The sequence below is a fragment of the Corvus hawaiiensis genome, chromosome Z, assembly GCF_020740725.1.
Source record: "Corvus hawaiiensis isolate bCorHaw1 chromosome Z, bCorHaw1.pri.cur, whole genome shotgun sequence".
NCBI classification, from domain to species: domain Eukaryota; kingdom Metazoa; phylum Chordata; class Aves; order Passeriformes; family Corvidae; genus Corvus; species Corvus hawaiiensis.
This window is the reverse complement of record NC_063255.1, coordinates 22,646,022-22,664,155: the sequence shown is the minus strand read 5'-3', so window position 1 is coordinate 22,664,155 and position 18,134 is coordinate 22,646,022. Positions and strand designations below refer to the sequence as shown.

General features: G+C 43.1%; 1 protein-coding gene across 6 annotated transcripts in view; it reads left to right on the top strand.

Moving 5' to 3' along the window:
• Positions 1-18,134, top strand: part of ST8SIA5 (ST8 alpha-N-acetyl-neuraminide alpha-2,8-sialyltransferase 5) — a 69,284-nt gene that overhangs the window by 13,737 nt on the left and 37,413 nt on the right. For 2 of the 6 annotated variants that reach the window (XM_048292925.1, XM_048292927.1), the window contains exon 2: positions 9,008-9,716. The exons of 2 other annotated variants lie outside the window; for them this stretch is intronic. In XM_048292925.1, coding sequence (XP_048148882.1) covers positions 9,586-9,716 — 131 coding nt within the window. In that variant the 5' untranslated portion in view covers positions 9,008-9,585. Of the gene's footprint in view, positions 1-8,397; positions 9,717-18,134 lie in introns of those variants that run through there. 2 more of the 6 variants (XM_048292924.1, XM_048292928.1) reach the window with 2 other exon arrangements.

Below are 18,134 nucleotides of genomic sequence, written 5' to 3'. Positions count from 1 at the left end.
ACTCCAATGAGGATAAATATGGACTAGGTTTTTGGCATGCTGGGGGGAAGTTTGGGGTTTTACATGGAAAAAAAGACTGGATAGTTCCACAAAAGTACAAAAAAAATTAATGATTTTTTAATTGAAACTTTTACATTTAATAATAGTAACCTATTAAAGCCAGTGGGGTATGAAACACTTAGAGCTGTCGTTTGAAATCACCTTGGATGGATATTGAACTATAACTTTTTGCAGCTGTGTAACTTTTCTCTAGTTGCTGGGGAGATAAAACTGTTAACAGGAACACATTAAGTTCTGGAGCACAGATGTGTTGTGATGGGAGAGTGAAGATTGCAAGGACAGGCACTGGATATAGAATGCAGAGTTAATGGCTTTTCTGCTTATTTTAGTGGAGGTGATCTGCTCGTTCCAGGCAGCAGCTGGTTAACTCAAGTCTGGAACTGTGCTCTGTGTAGGGCTGATCAGAGCTTGCAGGGATTTGCCAGGTGTGTGGCCCAGAGCAAGGTGTGTATTCCTGTGCTGACTGTCTTAGCTAAGGTGATGTGTCACAGCACAGTGTTTGTTGTGAAAACACTGATTTTTGCAGTGCCAGCTGGTTCTGCTTCATCAGCTGGAAGGAGACGTGCTGAGGGAAAATGGTTTGTCCTTCCTTTGCCCAGAAGGATGCTGAATGTACAGATCTGAACTGCAGCTTCCTTGGATTTCCGAGCCAAACCTGTAATGGTATCCGAGGTGAGGGGATAGCACCTGAGCATGAGCTGCCAGAGGGGAGCTGATGACCCTGCCATAGCTCTCTCATGTGCTGGAAGGACTTAATTTTCCTATTATTTAGTGTTTGATATGGTGTATTTTTCCAATTGGGAAAGGAAAACAGAAAACCTCTACCTGGAGCAGTATATTGTGAGGGATGGCTCCAAGGAGGAAAAGCAAGAGCAACTAGGAGGCTAGAAATCTGTAAATTAAAAAGGAGTAAGGGACATTCTTCATACACCCTTTCCACTTTGCTTTTAATTCCCTTGCCTGGTAAAGCTCAGAGCAAAAGTTGAATCAGTTTATAATGACAGTGTGCAACAGTTTAGGATATATCCTCCCTAATATCTTTGCCACAGTGGGAAAAAAAAAAAAAAGAACAACTTATTGTGATTATTGCCCCTCTTATTAAACAAATATTTTGTCTGTGATTCCAGCGGAGGTGAAATGGCAGCATTGTTCTTGTTTGCAGCTGCTTCCATGCACTGCAAGGACCCACAAACACTACTAGTTATGGCTTTTGTTGCCGCATCAGGGAAGAGCTGTCCTCATCAATTAAGCAACTTTTGAACCTCTGAAACCTTCCAAGTGAATCTGACACTGTGGTTCAAATTCTCAAGTGCAGCAAAAGAGAAGTTCTGATTTGGGTGATCCATATCTGTGAAAGGGGAACCATGATAACAACACGAAATGCAGATCTAAATGCAGACACAATATTTAATTTTAACTGTTCATGAAAAGGAGCAGAAAGCTGATGCAGAAATGCCTTCAAGGGTGACTTTTCACTGTTTAATGTCTGAACACACTGAATTACATTTAGAAGTCGTATGCATTGAAGAATACTTTGGCAGACTCTGAGCCCAGACAACCGTGGTTTTACTGTGCTTGAGCCCTAGGTTTATCTTCCTTCTTCACCCAGGTCCAATACCTTTCTCTCTCACTGCCAGTAGCCCTTTTCTTGCTGCTGTTTGGTCTTGTGAATATTATTTATTATCATTTGATGGAAACTAAAATTGCAGTTTAGAGAATGCTTTACCAAGAGTAATTTGTTCCCAGCAAGACCTTTTAGCTACATGGTAACAGGAAAGCATCAAAATGCCAGGAGAACATTATAAAAATAAACTGCCCTGGTGCTAAAATAAGCTTTAATTGATTGAGAATTGCACTGAGCCTGACAATCTGAAACATTTATTATTATTTTTCTTTCAAGCTTCAGCTGCATGTGATTTAGAGTGACTGAATTATAGTTCCCACATACCTTCCTACCCACAGTGCGTGAAAGAAAACCCACACACAAATTTCTTAGCTCCAGAGGAGCTGCCGGATACACCTGGAAGAAAATAAAAAAGCTGATTGAAAGTGAAGTTTAAATAAAGGTGATGCTGATGGGAATGTTCGGGGAAAAAAAACCAAACCCTATTCTGGCTGAATGCCATGCTGTGCTTCCCTCTCCTCATCCCCACTCTTCTGGGGATGTCTCTCCCTGTCAAAGGCATTTCCTTAATATCTGCTTGCAGAGCACTGGATCCTGTAGGACATATAGTGTTGGATGTTAATATTGGCTGTGGATAAACTACCACTCTGTCTTCCCCGTTTTAGGTTATTAGAGAAAAAAATCACCTCCAACTGACTGTACTCAGCTATTTACATGAATGCATGTTGCAGGGTCTCCAGCAAGAGGTCAACACCACCACCAAAGACTGTGCATAAAAGTGGAAAATTTTCTGACTGATGGATTGACTGATGGTTCTGTTCTAGAGAGAAATATGTGGAATACAGCACTGGAATTAGTTGAAATATATCTAACATCAGTGGGGTCATCATAAATCATAGCATCACAACTTGGGTTGGAAAGGACCTTAAAGACCATCTTGTTTCAACCCCTGCCATGTGCAGGGACACCTTCAACTAGACCAGGCTGAGTTTAAGATCTCACTGTAAATCTCTACTTGAATCATAGCCCTGGACAAGTCATTTGCAGTCAAGAGCCAAACAAGGATTTTCATTTAACTCCCAACATTACGAGAGGAGGAAGATGCTCAAACACCCTTTTGGCTGTGGCTGTCCATCTCCCTGCCCATGCCAGCACTGCCTGTAATGGTGCTGTAAAAGCCCAAGCTGCTGGCAGAGGTCAGGGGTGATCCAGGCCCTGCCTATGGATGGAGTTTCTCCATCTGTGTGGGTGGCACTACCCTTGAGACTCTCAAACTTGTTTGGCAGCAAAATGGACCATGGTTGTCTGGGTTTAGCACTGGTTTGCAAGCTGAGCTGTTTGCATGCTACCAAACACAGCTTCCAAATTGCAATTCCTGCTGTCTGCCAGAGGGAGTAATAAATCCCTCTCTCACCTTTCCTTCTTGCCTGCATAAATTATAAATGCCCATGGCAGGAGCTGACTCAGCTGATGCCTCGTTGCAGTGTCTGACTGTTCCGGGAATGGTCTTTGTTTGTTACCCTAACACAGGAAAGCATGACCCAGGCATTCATGGCAGATCACACATCCAAAGGAGGGAATTTGAAAAGGCCACCAGTTTTATTAATAGCCACCTCTGTGGCCACTTGCAGGTCGGACCAAAGACTGCGCAGGGCTTAAAGGCTGAATCCACGCTTCCCCAGGAGGGGTAGAAAGATGTGCCTGGTCACAGTGCCATAGGGATAGAGGTGTCTGTCTTCCAGGTTCGTTGTCCAGGTTCCAGTGGACATTTCTACAGTGCCAGAAGAGCAAATTTCAATATGCTCCATGAAGAACAGGGATTGTTGAAGACCACAGAAGCCACATGGATTTTTTTTTTTAATTAATAGTTTTGTCATGGACTGAACTAGTAGTGGACTAGCATGGATTATTAAAAAAAATAATGATATGTTTGAATACATGTTGGCTTTGGCTAGAAGAGTAACTTGTGTGAACAGGTAGACTAGCAGTTAGCAGTGTGTGTAGCCAGCTTTGTAATCAGTGCTGTTGGAGGGCATAATGAGGAATGGCTCAATTTCCTGTCTGCTTGAAAGGTCGTATGAACTGAAGCCAATGGTTAATTCAAAAGGAATATACTTCATTCCTTTGAATACAAAATCACTGCAGAACTGAGATTAAAAGTTACCCTTGTAGCTTTTCCTGAATAGTTTTCTATAATAGGTCTCTTTTACACCTTGATTATAAGAATAGCGTAAAAATTTCAAAGTTTTAATTAGCTGATAGTTCTGAGGAAAAGTTTCCTTTTCACATTTGCATCAATTTTGATTAATACTTCTCACTGACAGAGAAAAACATATTCCAAAATCTGATACACTGTCTCTGTGAATTAATCTAACTTTATATGCCATAGTATGTATTTTTAAAAGTATCTATTAATGTTTTCAGTTATGCTGAAAAAATGTATTGTTAAAATAGTGACATAATTATTAATTATGGTTTTCAGTGTTAGATAATGCGTGATCCTTATTCTGGTCATGGGAAATATTTGCTTATTGTGGTGTTAATATTGGAATATTTTCATCAAAGAGAAGTATCAATCTTTCAACACCCATTAAAGTGAGTACCACTGATTCCAGTGCTTTCCAGACTTTCACTGGAAGGTTTTAAATGTGGATTTAGTGAACTAGGTGGGAATTATGACTTGCTTGGGATAGAGCCAGGATCATGTTTCTTCTTTGAGACCAACAGTTGGCCATGGAAAACCTTTGACCCCTCTGTTGTTCTGCCAGCATCTCAGTCCTCTTGATTTGGTGCTAAACCCAGAGCTCCCATGCAGTGCTCCAAACTCAAACTAATATTTTTTACTGATAATTCCTGTAAATGAATTTTGGTCCTTCTTCTTTTTCCCTGAAGAGAGTCTGGGCTTTCACTGTTCTCAGTTTCTTTCAGGGCTGTGAGCCTGAACAGGACCATAACAATCACACTTAACTTCCTGTATTTTCTAGGAATCTGGAAATGTCACTGGGAAAGCAGGGATGTCCCTAGCACTGAGTTTTGCAGTTTGCTATTCATTTTAGCAGGCTCTGCTATAAGGAACTGTCAACAGTAAATGTACAGCACTGCAGCCACGGCAGCCTCTGCATCAGAGCTTCCTGCCAGAAGACCTTATTCCTTTGAGGAAGACATTATTCCTTTTCCAACAGAGATGGTGTCAGCAGTGTAAAAAAGGGATATTTTATGCACTGGATTATTTATATTTACATATGGGGCCCTATGTGACCCATAATTAGGAGTAAATTGGTCGTGGTTCAATAGATGATGTAATGTATATCCAGTGTACAGACCATATGTTCTGTTCAGGACATGTCCTCTCATTCAGGTGTCTCCACAGGTAGGAGCCTGGTGCCAATTAGCCACTGTCATCTCCACAAGGCTGAACCCAACTCAGAAGAAAATAAATGCTCACATCTTAGCTGAATCCTTTCAGCTTCCTTCACTGTCTCAGTTTAAGACATACAGATTTGTGGCAATGATGGGGGACTAGACACTGTGTTAAGCATCAGATTATGCTAATAAATTCATGTTTTATATCTGCAAAAGAATTAATATTGATAAGCATATGTTTATGAGTTTCATATTCAGCAGAACCTTCCAGCCATATACCTATGTGCCAGCTCTGCAAAATCAAGGATCTAGCAGTTTACACTAGCATTGTAGAAACTGTAAATAGACATGATTTAATTTTACTTGGGGAGGGGGGGGAATGAGGTGTAAAAAATGTTCTTCTCACACCTTTTACAGCCCATAGTATTCTGCAATGCTGGCTGTGAAGTTCTTTGGTCTGAACCACAGCCACGAAGATGAGAGTGGCTGAGCAGGCAGGAGGAGAAAGAATCCTGAAGGGGAATGTGAAGCATATCTTGTTTTACCCTGAACCTGTATGATACTGCGGATTTAACATGTTCGGTTATATGTTCCATGATTTAAACAACCAAGAGACAGATCTGCTTTCCCAGACACCAAATGCCCTTGCTTTCAGCTGAAATTAGAATGCGTGATCAGTCAAACACTGATTCAAATGATAGGTTCAGTGAAAGATACTTATAAAAATTCCCAATCAGACCTGCCTATCAAAAGTTAATTTTTTCTTGTTCATTTGCATTAAAAAATAAACTGCAGCTCAGTAGTAAGGGCTGTGTTTTGTCCTTCCAAGACAGAGAGTGAGATAAGCTTATTCCCTCCACAAGAGAAGTAGAGTCTGACTCCTGCCAGGTTTTCTCCTCTTGCCAATCCATCTTTCCTCATGTAGAGCTTCAGTAACATGGTCTTGACCTTTTTGTCCTTGATATTTAATTTATTCTAAAAAATAAATAAATCCAAATCTGATTCATTGGGGCTTAAGAGCAAATGATGAGCTCCCATTGGAGGGTGTCACTGTAAGGAATATGTTTGTGTTTGTGTTAGAGCACTCACAGAGTCTCGCTGCTCAGGGTGGAGGAGTTTCTTGTGACAGATTATCTCTGGTGATATTTAGCAAGCAGCTCACATGCAACAAATAAAGGCCAGACACGTGTAAGACTGACTGCTTCTGGCAGCTTCATATTAGGATCCATTTTGCCACATTTGCTTTAGACTTTGAAGTCTGTGCTCCACGAAATGATGCAGGAATACCCATTCTGAGCTTGTGTCTATCCTGCTGGACATGTTATAAAAGCAGGTGGATGCAGCACTTGGGGACATGGGCTAGTGGTGGACCTGTTGGTGCTGGGGGAATGGTTGGGCTCAATGGTCTTAGAGGGCTTTTCCAATCCTTCTCAGGCTCTCAGGAGGGGATCTGTTGTTGTCTGTTGCTTGTTTAAGTGCAGGGTGTAAAATTATTTTTAAAAAAATACTTGTTTTTTCTCTGCAGAGGCCTGATGCTTTCAAGGAGGCCTGTAGTTTACAAGTGGATCTCTCAAAGGGCCCCGGGAATGAGTGCTGACACTGCTCATTCAGCCTTTCTGCTGTACTCTAAGGCAGTTTCACTCGCAATAAATGTTGCAGGCACTTGAGCATCCTGTGAAAATTTGTCAATAGACATCCTATTTATCTGTGCCTGCAAGGAGCTGGTCTGCTTCCAGTTCTGCAGTGGTGTTGCACTGGGCTGAGGGCAGCAAACAGATTTCTTTGGCATGTGACGTCAGGAATGATGCCTGTGCAAATCTGGCACAGAAAACCTTTCCTGTTTTTTATAGATACCTTTGTACTTTGCTTTTTGTGTCTGCAGCTCTTCTGCTCATAGGTCTCTCAGGTGCTGTATCTTCTGGCCAGTCCTGATATAGCAGAGAATGATGAGAGGACACAGAAAATCAAAGCCTGACAGGATACATGGGCTGTTTGCTGCAGCTCAGGCTGACCATCACTCCACGAGAAAGAGCATCTGCTAGGCTCAGGAATTTGGTGCATTACAGCAGACATCTCAAGAAAAAAAAATCCCTTTGAATGGAGTGGAGTAAAAGTAGAAATGTTGAAAGTGTTTTCACCAAAACCTAAGTGATACAAGAATCTGAAAAATCAGTGTCACACCGATAGAAAGTCACAGGAAGCCAAATTCTAGTCTCTGATACTTTGCTGTTATTGTAAAATAACTCCCAGAGCAGCTGAGGCAAATTTCTCAGAGTTTTCAAAGCTATCAGTAGAAACCAAACAATTCAAAGCATCAAGTAAATTTTCACTCACATCTGAACTTATTAGCCTTGACTCATGTCCTGCATACAAATCTGCCTGTGTACTATCTTATGGGGTCTCAGCCTGGGAATTTTGATGGCCATACAGATTTTCCTTTTCCTGAGAGGATTTATGATTAGATCCATCTAAATGGTACAGTTCCTATAGGAAAACAGTCTCATTATGATGTGAGCTTACATGAACTGATCATTAAAAGAAACGTATTTGGCCCTAGAGCTGAGGACTTTGACATAGGGAAACTACTTTTAGCGTTTAACTTGCAGTCCCCTGGTATGTGTATTATTCCCAGTACAGTATAAATGCATCCCACTGAGTTATTTTTCTAACTTAAATAGTGGTTTTCTTTTCTTGGCTCTGGAGGACCCTGAACCACATGGTTCAAAGAGTGTTTCCCAGGAAGTATCAGTACGTCCTTGCCCTCTGCTTCTACTTTTCCCTGGATAATCTTTGATCTGACCCGGGGTCCCCATTCTATTTATATGCAAGGTGATAATGAAAGCATTCATCATGGTTCAGAAATAGGGGTGTGGGAGGCTGTGAGAGGCACTGGGGCAGGTCATATCAGGGGCTGAATCCCTCTACCTTCTCTGCAAAGTTAGGTATGCCTGAAGTGCTGGTCTCCAGCCTGCGGGAGTTCAGGGTGACCAGCTTCCTACCTTAAACACTTGTGTGAATTAGGAAAGGCAAAGCCTGTTTTAGCCATTGTGTTTCTTGCCTAAATTTGTGTAGGTCATGCTGAGGACTAGCCTTGTTTTCAAGCACTGTGTTGAAAGCGTTGCACAAGGTTACCTTTGGCCATTCTTCATGTGAAGCACCAGTTACAGCTGAAACGAAGTCCATGAACACTCCCCGTTTGCTGCTCCACACAGCTGGGCTGCTGGCACACTAGAACATTTTGCATACGCTGATTTAACTGTTGGAATATCTATTCACACAAAAATCTTCCTATTCTTTTAGACAAAGGATTTTTTTCCCCCCTCATTTTGTTGTCAAGATCCTTTTCCCATCTGTTATTGGGGCAAGACAACCTCCTAGTATGGATGTTTCATTGGATGTTCCAAGCTTTCATTGGAACTTGTTTTAGGGTCAGGGCAGATTTTGCTCGCAGTGAAATCGGCGACAAAACTCCCCATGAGCTGAATTGAGCCACTCCTGACAATGGGGGATTTTTAGAGGAGTTACGATGGCTGTGAACAAGATCTTGTTGCTCTGCCCTTTCAAAAGAGAGCTGTGTCTAGTGGAGGAACAATCAGAATATTTGTCTCTTTAAATGAATGGTTCTTAGAGCTTGCACTGAGAAGCAGGCTCCCTCTCTGCGGCTGTGAGGCTACTCAGAGCCTCCAATAAATCAGCATGCAGGCATTGAGAGCTCTGTCCTTGAAGGGATGCACAGTGACCTTGCTTATGCTTACTCTGGAGGAATAGGGGAAACAGAGGAGCCCAAATAGTGAGCGGTGTGTGACTGAAGGCTCTGCATTCTGCATGCAAATACCACAGCACCGGAGCCACGGCACGGACGGCGCGCTGCTACACAGAATGCAGCTTTCCTGCTAGCCTGACCAGCCTGACTGCTGCCACTGCTGCTGTGTTTCTTTTCTTTTTTTTTTTTCCCTGCAGGGTTCTGAATGAAATCCTCATGATTGTTACATGCTTGTTCAATAATAGCATGCCCCAGTCACGTCTCCTTGCGAGAACATTTCGCTGGAATCACTGAGCAGAAGCAGAGAAGAGCTGATGACTATGTGCTTCCAACGCAGGTTGCCGGAGCCCCGTGTTTGCCATTGGCTGCAGTTTTCTGGTTTGTGAGCAGCTTCCCCCATCTGGAATATGAAAATGGGATTGAAGGAGATAATTGCTAGCAGCGGGTTTTCAAGAGAGGCTTAGAGGGAACAGAATGCCTCTCACACAGCACAGGCTGCCTGCGCTGAGAGAGCTCTGAGAGATGATTTTAGATGTTACCCACGTCTAAATCTCCTGGAAACTTTACCATGGAAGCAAGCCATTGCGCACAGTCCTGGAGCTAACATCCAAAAGGGGCAAGGAAGGGGCAGCAGGGCCAAACAATGGGATACCTTGTCCTTGGATTGCTCACAGAAAAGCCAGCAGGCATTCCCCTCTGCTCCCCAGCAGAAAGGGCATGAAGGTGGCGATGAATTGAATTTTACCCAGTGAAGCTTCAGTGGCTTTTAAGAACGATGGGATACACTGACCCTTCGTCAAGCCGTGATTTGCTGGGAAACAGAACTTTGTTCTTCATCTTCATCTGCGCCTTTGCTGTGGTCACCTTGCTGCAGCAGATCCTCTACGGGAGAAACTATCTCAAGAGGTAAGGGGGGATTGGAGGGAATAGGAAAAGTTGTCTGATTGGACTGAGGGGAGATGGGGCTCCAGGCAAAGCATTGTAACAGTTCAGACCACTTCTCAGTGTTCAGCTAATGACAATAATATCTTGTAAGTCTGGGAAGGTGCATCCAGCATCTGTAATATCTGTTGGATTACGAATGCAGGAGAAGGTTAGGCAGAATGTTTTGTGAGTTTCCTGGATTATGTTTTAATCCTCAACTGTCACAAAAATATAGGGTTTTATTCAACTTAAACAGACTTGTACCACCTGACTATTTGCCCCTGGTCAAACCCTGCCTTACAGGCTTCCCACTCTGTGTAAGTTCAGGCTGAAATGGCTCAAGAGGTTGAATTAAGGTAGCACGTTCATTGCTGAAAATTCAATGTCTTTAGAAACAAACATGCAAACGCAGTTCCTAAAATCAGTATTGGTGGTCTGAATAACCATGAGAGCCCTTCATGTTTTCACTGCTGTGTTCTTATGAATTGCTGCTGAGACTGCTTCACTGTAGAGCACATCAGTCTTTGACCTGAAAATGCTCTTTTCACAGCAAACACTGGTGAGGATCTATAAGTGTTTAACCTAGACCCATCCAGAGTTTATTTTACTTAAACCTAGTTTGAGAAGTTACAGCTTGCATGATTTTATGAAGAGGAGTGTTTTCCTTACATGCTTTGAGGTAAGTGTTTCAGCTGTGTAGGCAGCTGCTGTGGAATTTTTTACTGGAGTTCAGCTGCATTCTGCCAGGAAAGATCAATGGTTTGGTTCTTGCCTTGCCTGCAACTCATGTAGTTGTTTGCCTGGTGCCAAGAGCAAGCAAAATGCTGGCAAATCAGCAAACGTTTCTCTCTGGGAGGGAAAAGCAAGCATGATGTTAATATGTATAGACAGGGGTGTTGTTTAGCCACAGAGCAATCTGTGAGACTTGTGTAGCACAAGGCCTTGTCTGGGGGACTCTGTTTGACTTTTGGGCACCCCAGCTCCAGAAAGATGTGACTTCCTCAGCTGGAAGGAGTAAGGGTGAGCAGAGGTGTAGAAAACATGGGGTTTTTTGGCTTGGAGATAATTGAGGGGAAAAAGGATAACTGACTTGAAATACCCAAATTAAATCTTACCTGAAGAAAGCAATAAATACATCTCTGTAAAAACTCACAAGGTGTTAAAATGTTGTAGCAGGAAAGACTTGGATTTAACCACAACGGGTAACTTCTAAAGAAAATGGTTCCCTGAGGAGGTATAAAATCTCCATATTTGGAGGGCGTCAGGAACCTGGTGGGTAGACCAGGGTAGTACTAAGCTTCCTCGGTGTTAAGAATATGACTTCATGGCCATGTCGAGATTTCATCTTGCCTTATTTCTCAGTTTTTCCCATTTGTCCTGGAGGCCTGGCAGCCCTACCCATCCTTGCCTTTCCAACTCAAAATGACTGGAACATGATTAGAGAGAGGAAAAATAAATCCCAAGTACAAACTGAAATGAAAAATGGCAGAGTAAAGATAAAATGATGAGAAGATGCAAACAAAAACTCTTCCACTGAGTGATCTCTGCCTCTGTCCTGCCTCATGTCCTGGGAGCCTCTCCTGTCTTCATCAGGGAATGAAAAAAGGCTGATGATGTCCAATTCCCAGGACGGCAAGGAGAAAGTCTGTTTCTGAACCCTCTGCCATCAAAGAATCTCAAGTAGGGAGATGAGCAAGTATTTTTTTTTTTTAATTCCAGGTTCCAATTATTTGTTTCTTTCCTTTTTTTTTTTTTTTAATTAATCATGTGAAAAGAGTCTCATAGAGGCCTCTCCCAACTCAGTGCAGGGAAAATAAAAAGCACCTCAGCTCCTTTCTGCTGGGAATTGGCAGTTCCCATCCTCCATGGAAATAAAAATGCAGGATGTGGCAGTCTTGGGCTGTAAGTTTTTGGTGACAGAAAGGTGATTTGAGCAGCGGCCTGCATTTTTACCATAATATTATGATGAAGGTACTTTTTTTCCAGCTTTCCTTTCCCTCCCTCCCTCTTAATGCCCTGCAGTACCTTGTGGTGAGCATTCCAGGGCAGTCTGATTGCCAGTGAGCTCCATGCAGGGGCAGCTGTAACCTTTAATTACACTTGGATTTCACAAACCTCCGGTCTTAAGCCCCCTGCTAGAAGCTGATTCTGGCTACGAGGCTCCTTGGACATGTTATAACTTGTACCTGGTGGCTTTGGAGAGGCTCCTTAGAGAGGGGAAGTGGGATATTTATAGCCTTGGTGCCACTTGCCAAGCTGTAGCTTGGGGATGCTGCCTGAACCCGCAGCCATTTACTCGTTCGGATTCCATGTGCTGCTTGTTTGATGACAGCCTTTGCCTGCATCCCAACACCTGCAACAATAGCAGGCCCCATGGCCTCTTCCCAAGGCAGCAGGAAGAAATTCCCATGTGTGTTTGGAGAAACCTGAAAATTGCCCTAAAGTACTATTTCAGTAAATGTACAGTGCTTTTAAGTCTAAATATAACACCAGGGTAGCTCTTTTCTCTGCAAGAAGATGGTGGATATGAGTAAAGGCCAGCAAGGCAGGGAAATGTGACCTAAAACAAACAGCTTGGGCACAATGCCAGCAACAGTATAGACTCAGGACTGGTCCCAAAAAGCAGAGTCGAGAAAGCCACTCTTTTCTGGGAGGAAGATGGAAAAGTTTGCTGCATGGCTGTAAGCTATGCCATGCCACTTGCCCTTACAAGAGGGGAATGGGCTGGTTTGATGGCCATAAAATCCCACCTGAGGCTGTCCATGGAGGGTGCCATGGAGGCTTGGGGTCCTGCACTTTCCCACAGCCGTGTTCCCAGAGCATCTGTGGGGGTGGCAGGACTGTGGACAGGAAAGGACACTCCAGGAAATAAACTCTGCTCAGTGAAATTTGACAAGGGGCCCAGCCTCTGGTCAAAATCCTCTCTTTCCCATTATGAGATATTAATGGGCTCCTGGCATTGCTGGAAGAAGGGGACACAGTGCAGTGATTGAATTTCTAGGCATTCACACATTTTTCACCCACCGTGTAATGTTCTCCACTCCTTCCTTTGCAGTTTTATACCGTGTCATTGGAAAGCAGAATCGTGCCCACCTTTCTTTTTGCCCTTTTTCAGTTTTCTCCCAAGTGGGATGGATGTGGGTGCTCTCACCCAGGCCAATGCCTCATCCCTGTAGTTGCAGCTGAAGTCCTAACAGGAGAGTCAAACTGCGAGCTGGAGAAATGACATCGGGAAGCTCTGGTCTCTGTAGCTTCTGATCCCAAGTAAAAAGGATGATGAAATGAGATATAGTTAAGCGACTTTAATACGGATCTCTGGGGTAATTATTTTTATTTTAGGATTAATGTGATGATTAAAAATCCACTGCATTGATCTGCTAAAGTAGGTTAAATGCTGTGGACTTCTGCTTAAATCCAGAGCTGCCACTTGCTTTTGTATTGACTCATCTTTCCAATGCTCGCCTTTCAGCTGAATTTTCTTTTGAATCAGATGTTCATATGAGGGCTGGCCTTTTTTTGTCAGCTCTTGTTTGGCCAGCAGGGAATAATCCTGGATTACATCAGGAAACTGCCACTACGGTAAAAAAATGTTGAAATCTGTCTTCATCTCCCAACCTGTAGCATGGGAGAGATCAATAGGACAGTCCTTCCCTTTGGCAAGGGAAAAATATCAGAGCAATACTTTGCTATAAACCAATATTCTGGCAGGAAATTCACTAAATTCTGGGTGTTCTAACAGACTGACTTCTGCACAGGGAGAGTGTCAGCTGAAAAAGGGAATCTGCACCTTTAAAACGTCTTTTTTTTTTTTCAGCTGAGTGAGGAGAGCACATTTCCAAATCTATTAAAGACTCTAAGCAAATATTACCCCAGGGCCTGCCAGGGGGCAAATAAAAGATCTCAAAGAATCACACAGCAAGAGTCAGCAAACCTTCCCATGCAGGGAGCCTGCATTATTTGAAAGCTTTACACCTTCTAAATGAGAATAAAACATCACTCTTATGTATGTGTGCCCTCTAATAACAGACTCTCATGACTTGAGGTAAACCCACAATTTTTGGATATCTGAGGCAGCTTTTATTCAACAGTTGCAAATCTATTCCCGGGCATCTTTTCCTCTTTCCTTACCATGTAAGATAATTTGTGATCACTTTCTGTACTGCATGGACAAATAAGAAATAAACCCAGAGAAAATAAACCTGAACAACATGTTTGAGAGATGATTTAGTCTGTACTTTAGACATGTCATACTTACAGCAGGGACAGCAGGAATTGCAATGGGGACATGGAGGCTACATGTGGCCTAAGTTGTATTTTGTCCTAAACTGGGTTTTTTGTCCTAACCATGGAGGCTACATGTGGCCTAAGTTGTATTTTGTCCTAAACTGGGTTTTTTGTCCTAACTACAGCCGGCTCAGGTCAGTTGAGAGCTCCTGCTCCATCCCTGTCATGTCCTCCTCCCGTCTGCTTATAACACCCTGTGAAAGTGTTAACCATAACTGAAGACCATCTATTCCTGTGTTAAAAGTCTCTTTCCATTTAAATATCTTCCCCAAGAGGCGTAATCTGAAGGTCACCTAGTGAGTCATCTCTCTCTGGTCACACAGCTCTGTGCCTCCAGTCCTAACCAGAGGGAATTACTACCCCACAGAAATTACATGTATCCTGTGAGTCATCTTGATGAATCCCTGACAAGGAGCTGGGCAGGTCTGGGGTTTGTGTCTTGAGGTTTTCTTCAGAGAAGAGTGCTGGAAACTTCAGAACAAAGCAAAGCCTTCAAACTGTATAGAACAGCACAAAATGTGTCTTTACAGGATATGGACATCACCTTAAAGGGGCCAGATCCAGTCGAGAACAGCAGGAAATGATGAGACTCCATCTATGCTGTTCCTGCTACAGGGTATTCCCAAGAGCACTTCAAGGGGTGCATGTTGGGAATGGGATGGAGGGGGCAGAACCAACAAGGGGCTGATAGTTTAATTCAGTTGTCTCCAAAGTCATGGAATCACAGAATCACTGAATGGTTTGGGTGGGAAGGGACCTTAGAGCTCATCCCATTGCACCCCCTGTCATGGGCAGGGACACCTTCCACTGTCCCAGGCTGCTCCAAGCCCCATCCACCCTGGCCTTGGACACTGCCAGGGATGGGGCAGCCACAGCTGCTCTGGGTAACCTGTGCCACCACTCTCACATGGAAAAATTTCTTCCTAGCATCTACCCTAAATTTACCGTTTGTCAGTTTGAGACCACTGCCCCTTATCCTGTACCTCCAGGCCCTTGAAAATAGTCTCTCTCCATCTTTCTTGTTGGCTCCCTTCACGTGCTGAAGGGCCACAGTTACATCACCCTGAAGCTTCTCCTCTGCAGGCTGAACAAGCCCAGTTCTCTCAGCTTTTCCCCACAGCAGAGCTACTCCATCTTTCTGATCGTCTTGGTGGCTTCCTCTGGACTGGCTCCAACACGTTGATGTTCCTCCATCCAGAGGCTGGATGCAGTCACCCCATCCCACTGGTCATCCCATTGCATTTTTCACTGCTGCTGTTTATTGCTTTAAGCAATACTCCTGAATCCAAAAACCTTTCCTTCCTCTGCTTAAAAGTTTGGGGTTTTTTAAAATGATAATTTTAATTTGCTTTTAAAGGAGAGAGCATCAAGTGGCTGAAGTTTTAGTACCAGAGTGTGAGGATATGTTATTTTCTCTCTTGTGCTCCCTGGCAGTGCTCCCCGTGGCCCTGATGCAGAAAACCAGCAGGGTCTGTATCCCTGCTCCCTCTTTGCTGTATTTCTAGCACTGTTTGGTTTCACCTCTGCTTTTGAGATGACAAAACCACCTGCTGGTCTGGTCTGTGCACTGCTAGTCCTTCTTCACTCTTCAGATGACAGTAAATTAAGGTAACGAGCATCCATTATTTCAGTGTTTTGCATGTGCAAATTGCATTGTCCCACACATGGGGTGGTATGTTACACCATGGTCCTTCCTGACCTCAGATCATGAGAGATGTGTCACTGCAGGGTGGCCTTCAGACACTTGCCCCTTTTATTGTGGCTGTGGCCACCCAGCACCCCCCAGGACAGTGTCCACAAGCCCACCCTGTGGTTGGTTTGAATTGTATTGGGCTGTAGGAGCTCTCCAGAAACTTTTTGCCCTGGAGCAGCAAATTATAGGTGTCCCGCTTACCAGCCAAAAAGTGGCCATCATCCTCACTGACTAAATTAAATTTAGAGACAATTGAATCCTGATTCTAATTCACATAGTACCCAGTAACAGCTTCCTTCAGTCTAATTTCGTTGTGTGAAGATCCAGGCTTACTTCTGTCCATGCAAAAAACTCTTCTTGTGTATTTGGCTGAATATCTGGGTTAAATCCTCATTTTACACAGATCTGTTCCCTCAGTCTGACGGAGTAATGGTTGAGTATTGCCAACGCCCAGCATTCAACACCCTTTCATCCAAAGTGGTTTAACTGCTGTGACATTTCTTTTAGAGAAGAAATGCCATCAACTTGTTCTTTGGTGTTTTGGAAAGAATCACCTGCTTGGCCTTCATGTGTCTGGGCAGGTACAAAGTTCAGTCTTGCCTCCATTTGTAAAAAGCCAAACCCAGAGCTCAGCGTTCCCATTTTGGGTTGTGCTGCACCCACGTTCCCCACAGCCCCAGCTGTGGTGGATCACACCCTTGACCACTGACCTCTGTGGCCACTGATGATGACCTGGTAACGTGGTCTTTTATTTTTGACCCAGTTGGAGTTTCCTGATCTTTCTTACACTTGCTGGATTTGGTTTGGACATAATCATTGTGCAAAGCTTTGTATTTTCTTACTTCCACTGTGCTTCGTTCTTACCCTTGATTGCTTTTTCATTTAATTTCTCGATTTTTAATTCAAGTGTATTCATTGCTCAGCAGTCCATGTCTTCCTCAGGCAAATCATGGACTTACCCTCTCATTTCTTCGAGGCATGCTTGCCCTCTGTTGCTTGCATCCATTTTGCTTTTCCATCAGCCCTGCAGATAGTCACTGTCCTTTCACATCCTTTTTTATTTAGTTGGGTTTATGCTTTACTTCTCAGGGTGAAAGCCTTAAAACAGCCTCTGGTTTTGCATTTTCCATCAGAACAAATACGGCCAAAGCTGGGCTTTTCACAGTCCTAACAGAACATCTTAGACTGTAAATATTTTGGCGGGGTTGCATAAGTGGGAACAGAAGATTATACCATCCACTTCTGTGCGTGGAGAGAGGGAATTTTGCCTGCTCCTGTGCCTGGCACTGGGTACACACTCATTGACAGCGAATGCGTTTTGCTCATGGTCTTCAGCATGAACCCTCAGGGCAGTGTAGGGACACTTGACCTGATGCTGAATATATTAGTACTGGAAACTTGAGATGCAATGCAATTATTTCAGCCGGATCTCTTGTAGTGTGGTGAGATTTGGTACCCACGCTGCATCAGGCATCTACCGTCTCAAATGTCAGAATTTGTTGGAATATTAAAACATTTGGGATTTCCTGTGAGTCTCCATGCTCAGGGCCTGGTTGTTTTTTTTCTTTTCTTGAAAATCACATGCCTCACTATATTTCATTCTGTTGTTGGTTTTATGCTGCCCCTCAGTATTACAAATAATGATATTTCAATTATGAATAACTATAATTAATTATAATTGTGAATAACTATTACCAATAGGATTGAGAAAGATTATCTATTAGTGCTTAGATGTTTATCTTCCAGGCACAAATGAGAAAAGATAAGATTGTAATGGTTTGGAAGGTATCCTTTGACGTTCTTGATGTCCTGGTCAACATTAAATCCATTTTGAGCCAACTATTTGAATGTATTTTATCTTTCCTGGGAAGTTATTTCAGACCCAAGTTTTTTCAGATATTGCTTGTGAATATGTGATGCAAGATTTAACCCAAATGTGAAATGTGCTACATGAAACAAAACCTTTTTTCTGTGTAATAATGGTTATGATCCAGAAGCTTCCCACCTATGTTTCCAATTTTGCTTTTTGCACTAGTCAAAATATACTCCTCCACCACTTTAATACTATTATTTCCCTCTAACATAAAGAGCCAAACTTGTCCCTGGTATAATTCTGTAAGGCCAAGAGTGTGGTGAAGCCAGACGTGTTCCTTTCCCACATCCTCCATCCATACTTTGGGTTTCATGGGGCCTGGGTTATCTAATTCCTTCTTTTTGCTGTGAATATACCATTCCTGCTCTTCCACATATTTTCATACATTTTCAAAACCTTTTAATAATCTTGTCCCTTTGAGATGGGAAGTGATCAGCTCAGTAATTACCCACTGTCAGTCAACTTGCAAAGCTGTAGGTCACTGAGACAAAGGTTGATCTATATTAATGCAGTGAGCAGAGGTATGTATGTGCTTGTATCAGGACTAAAA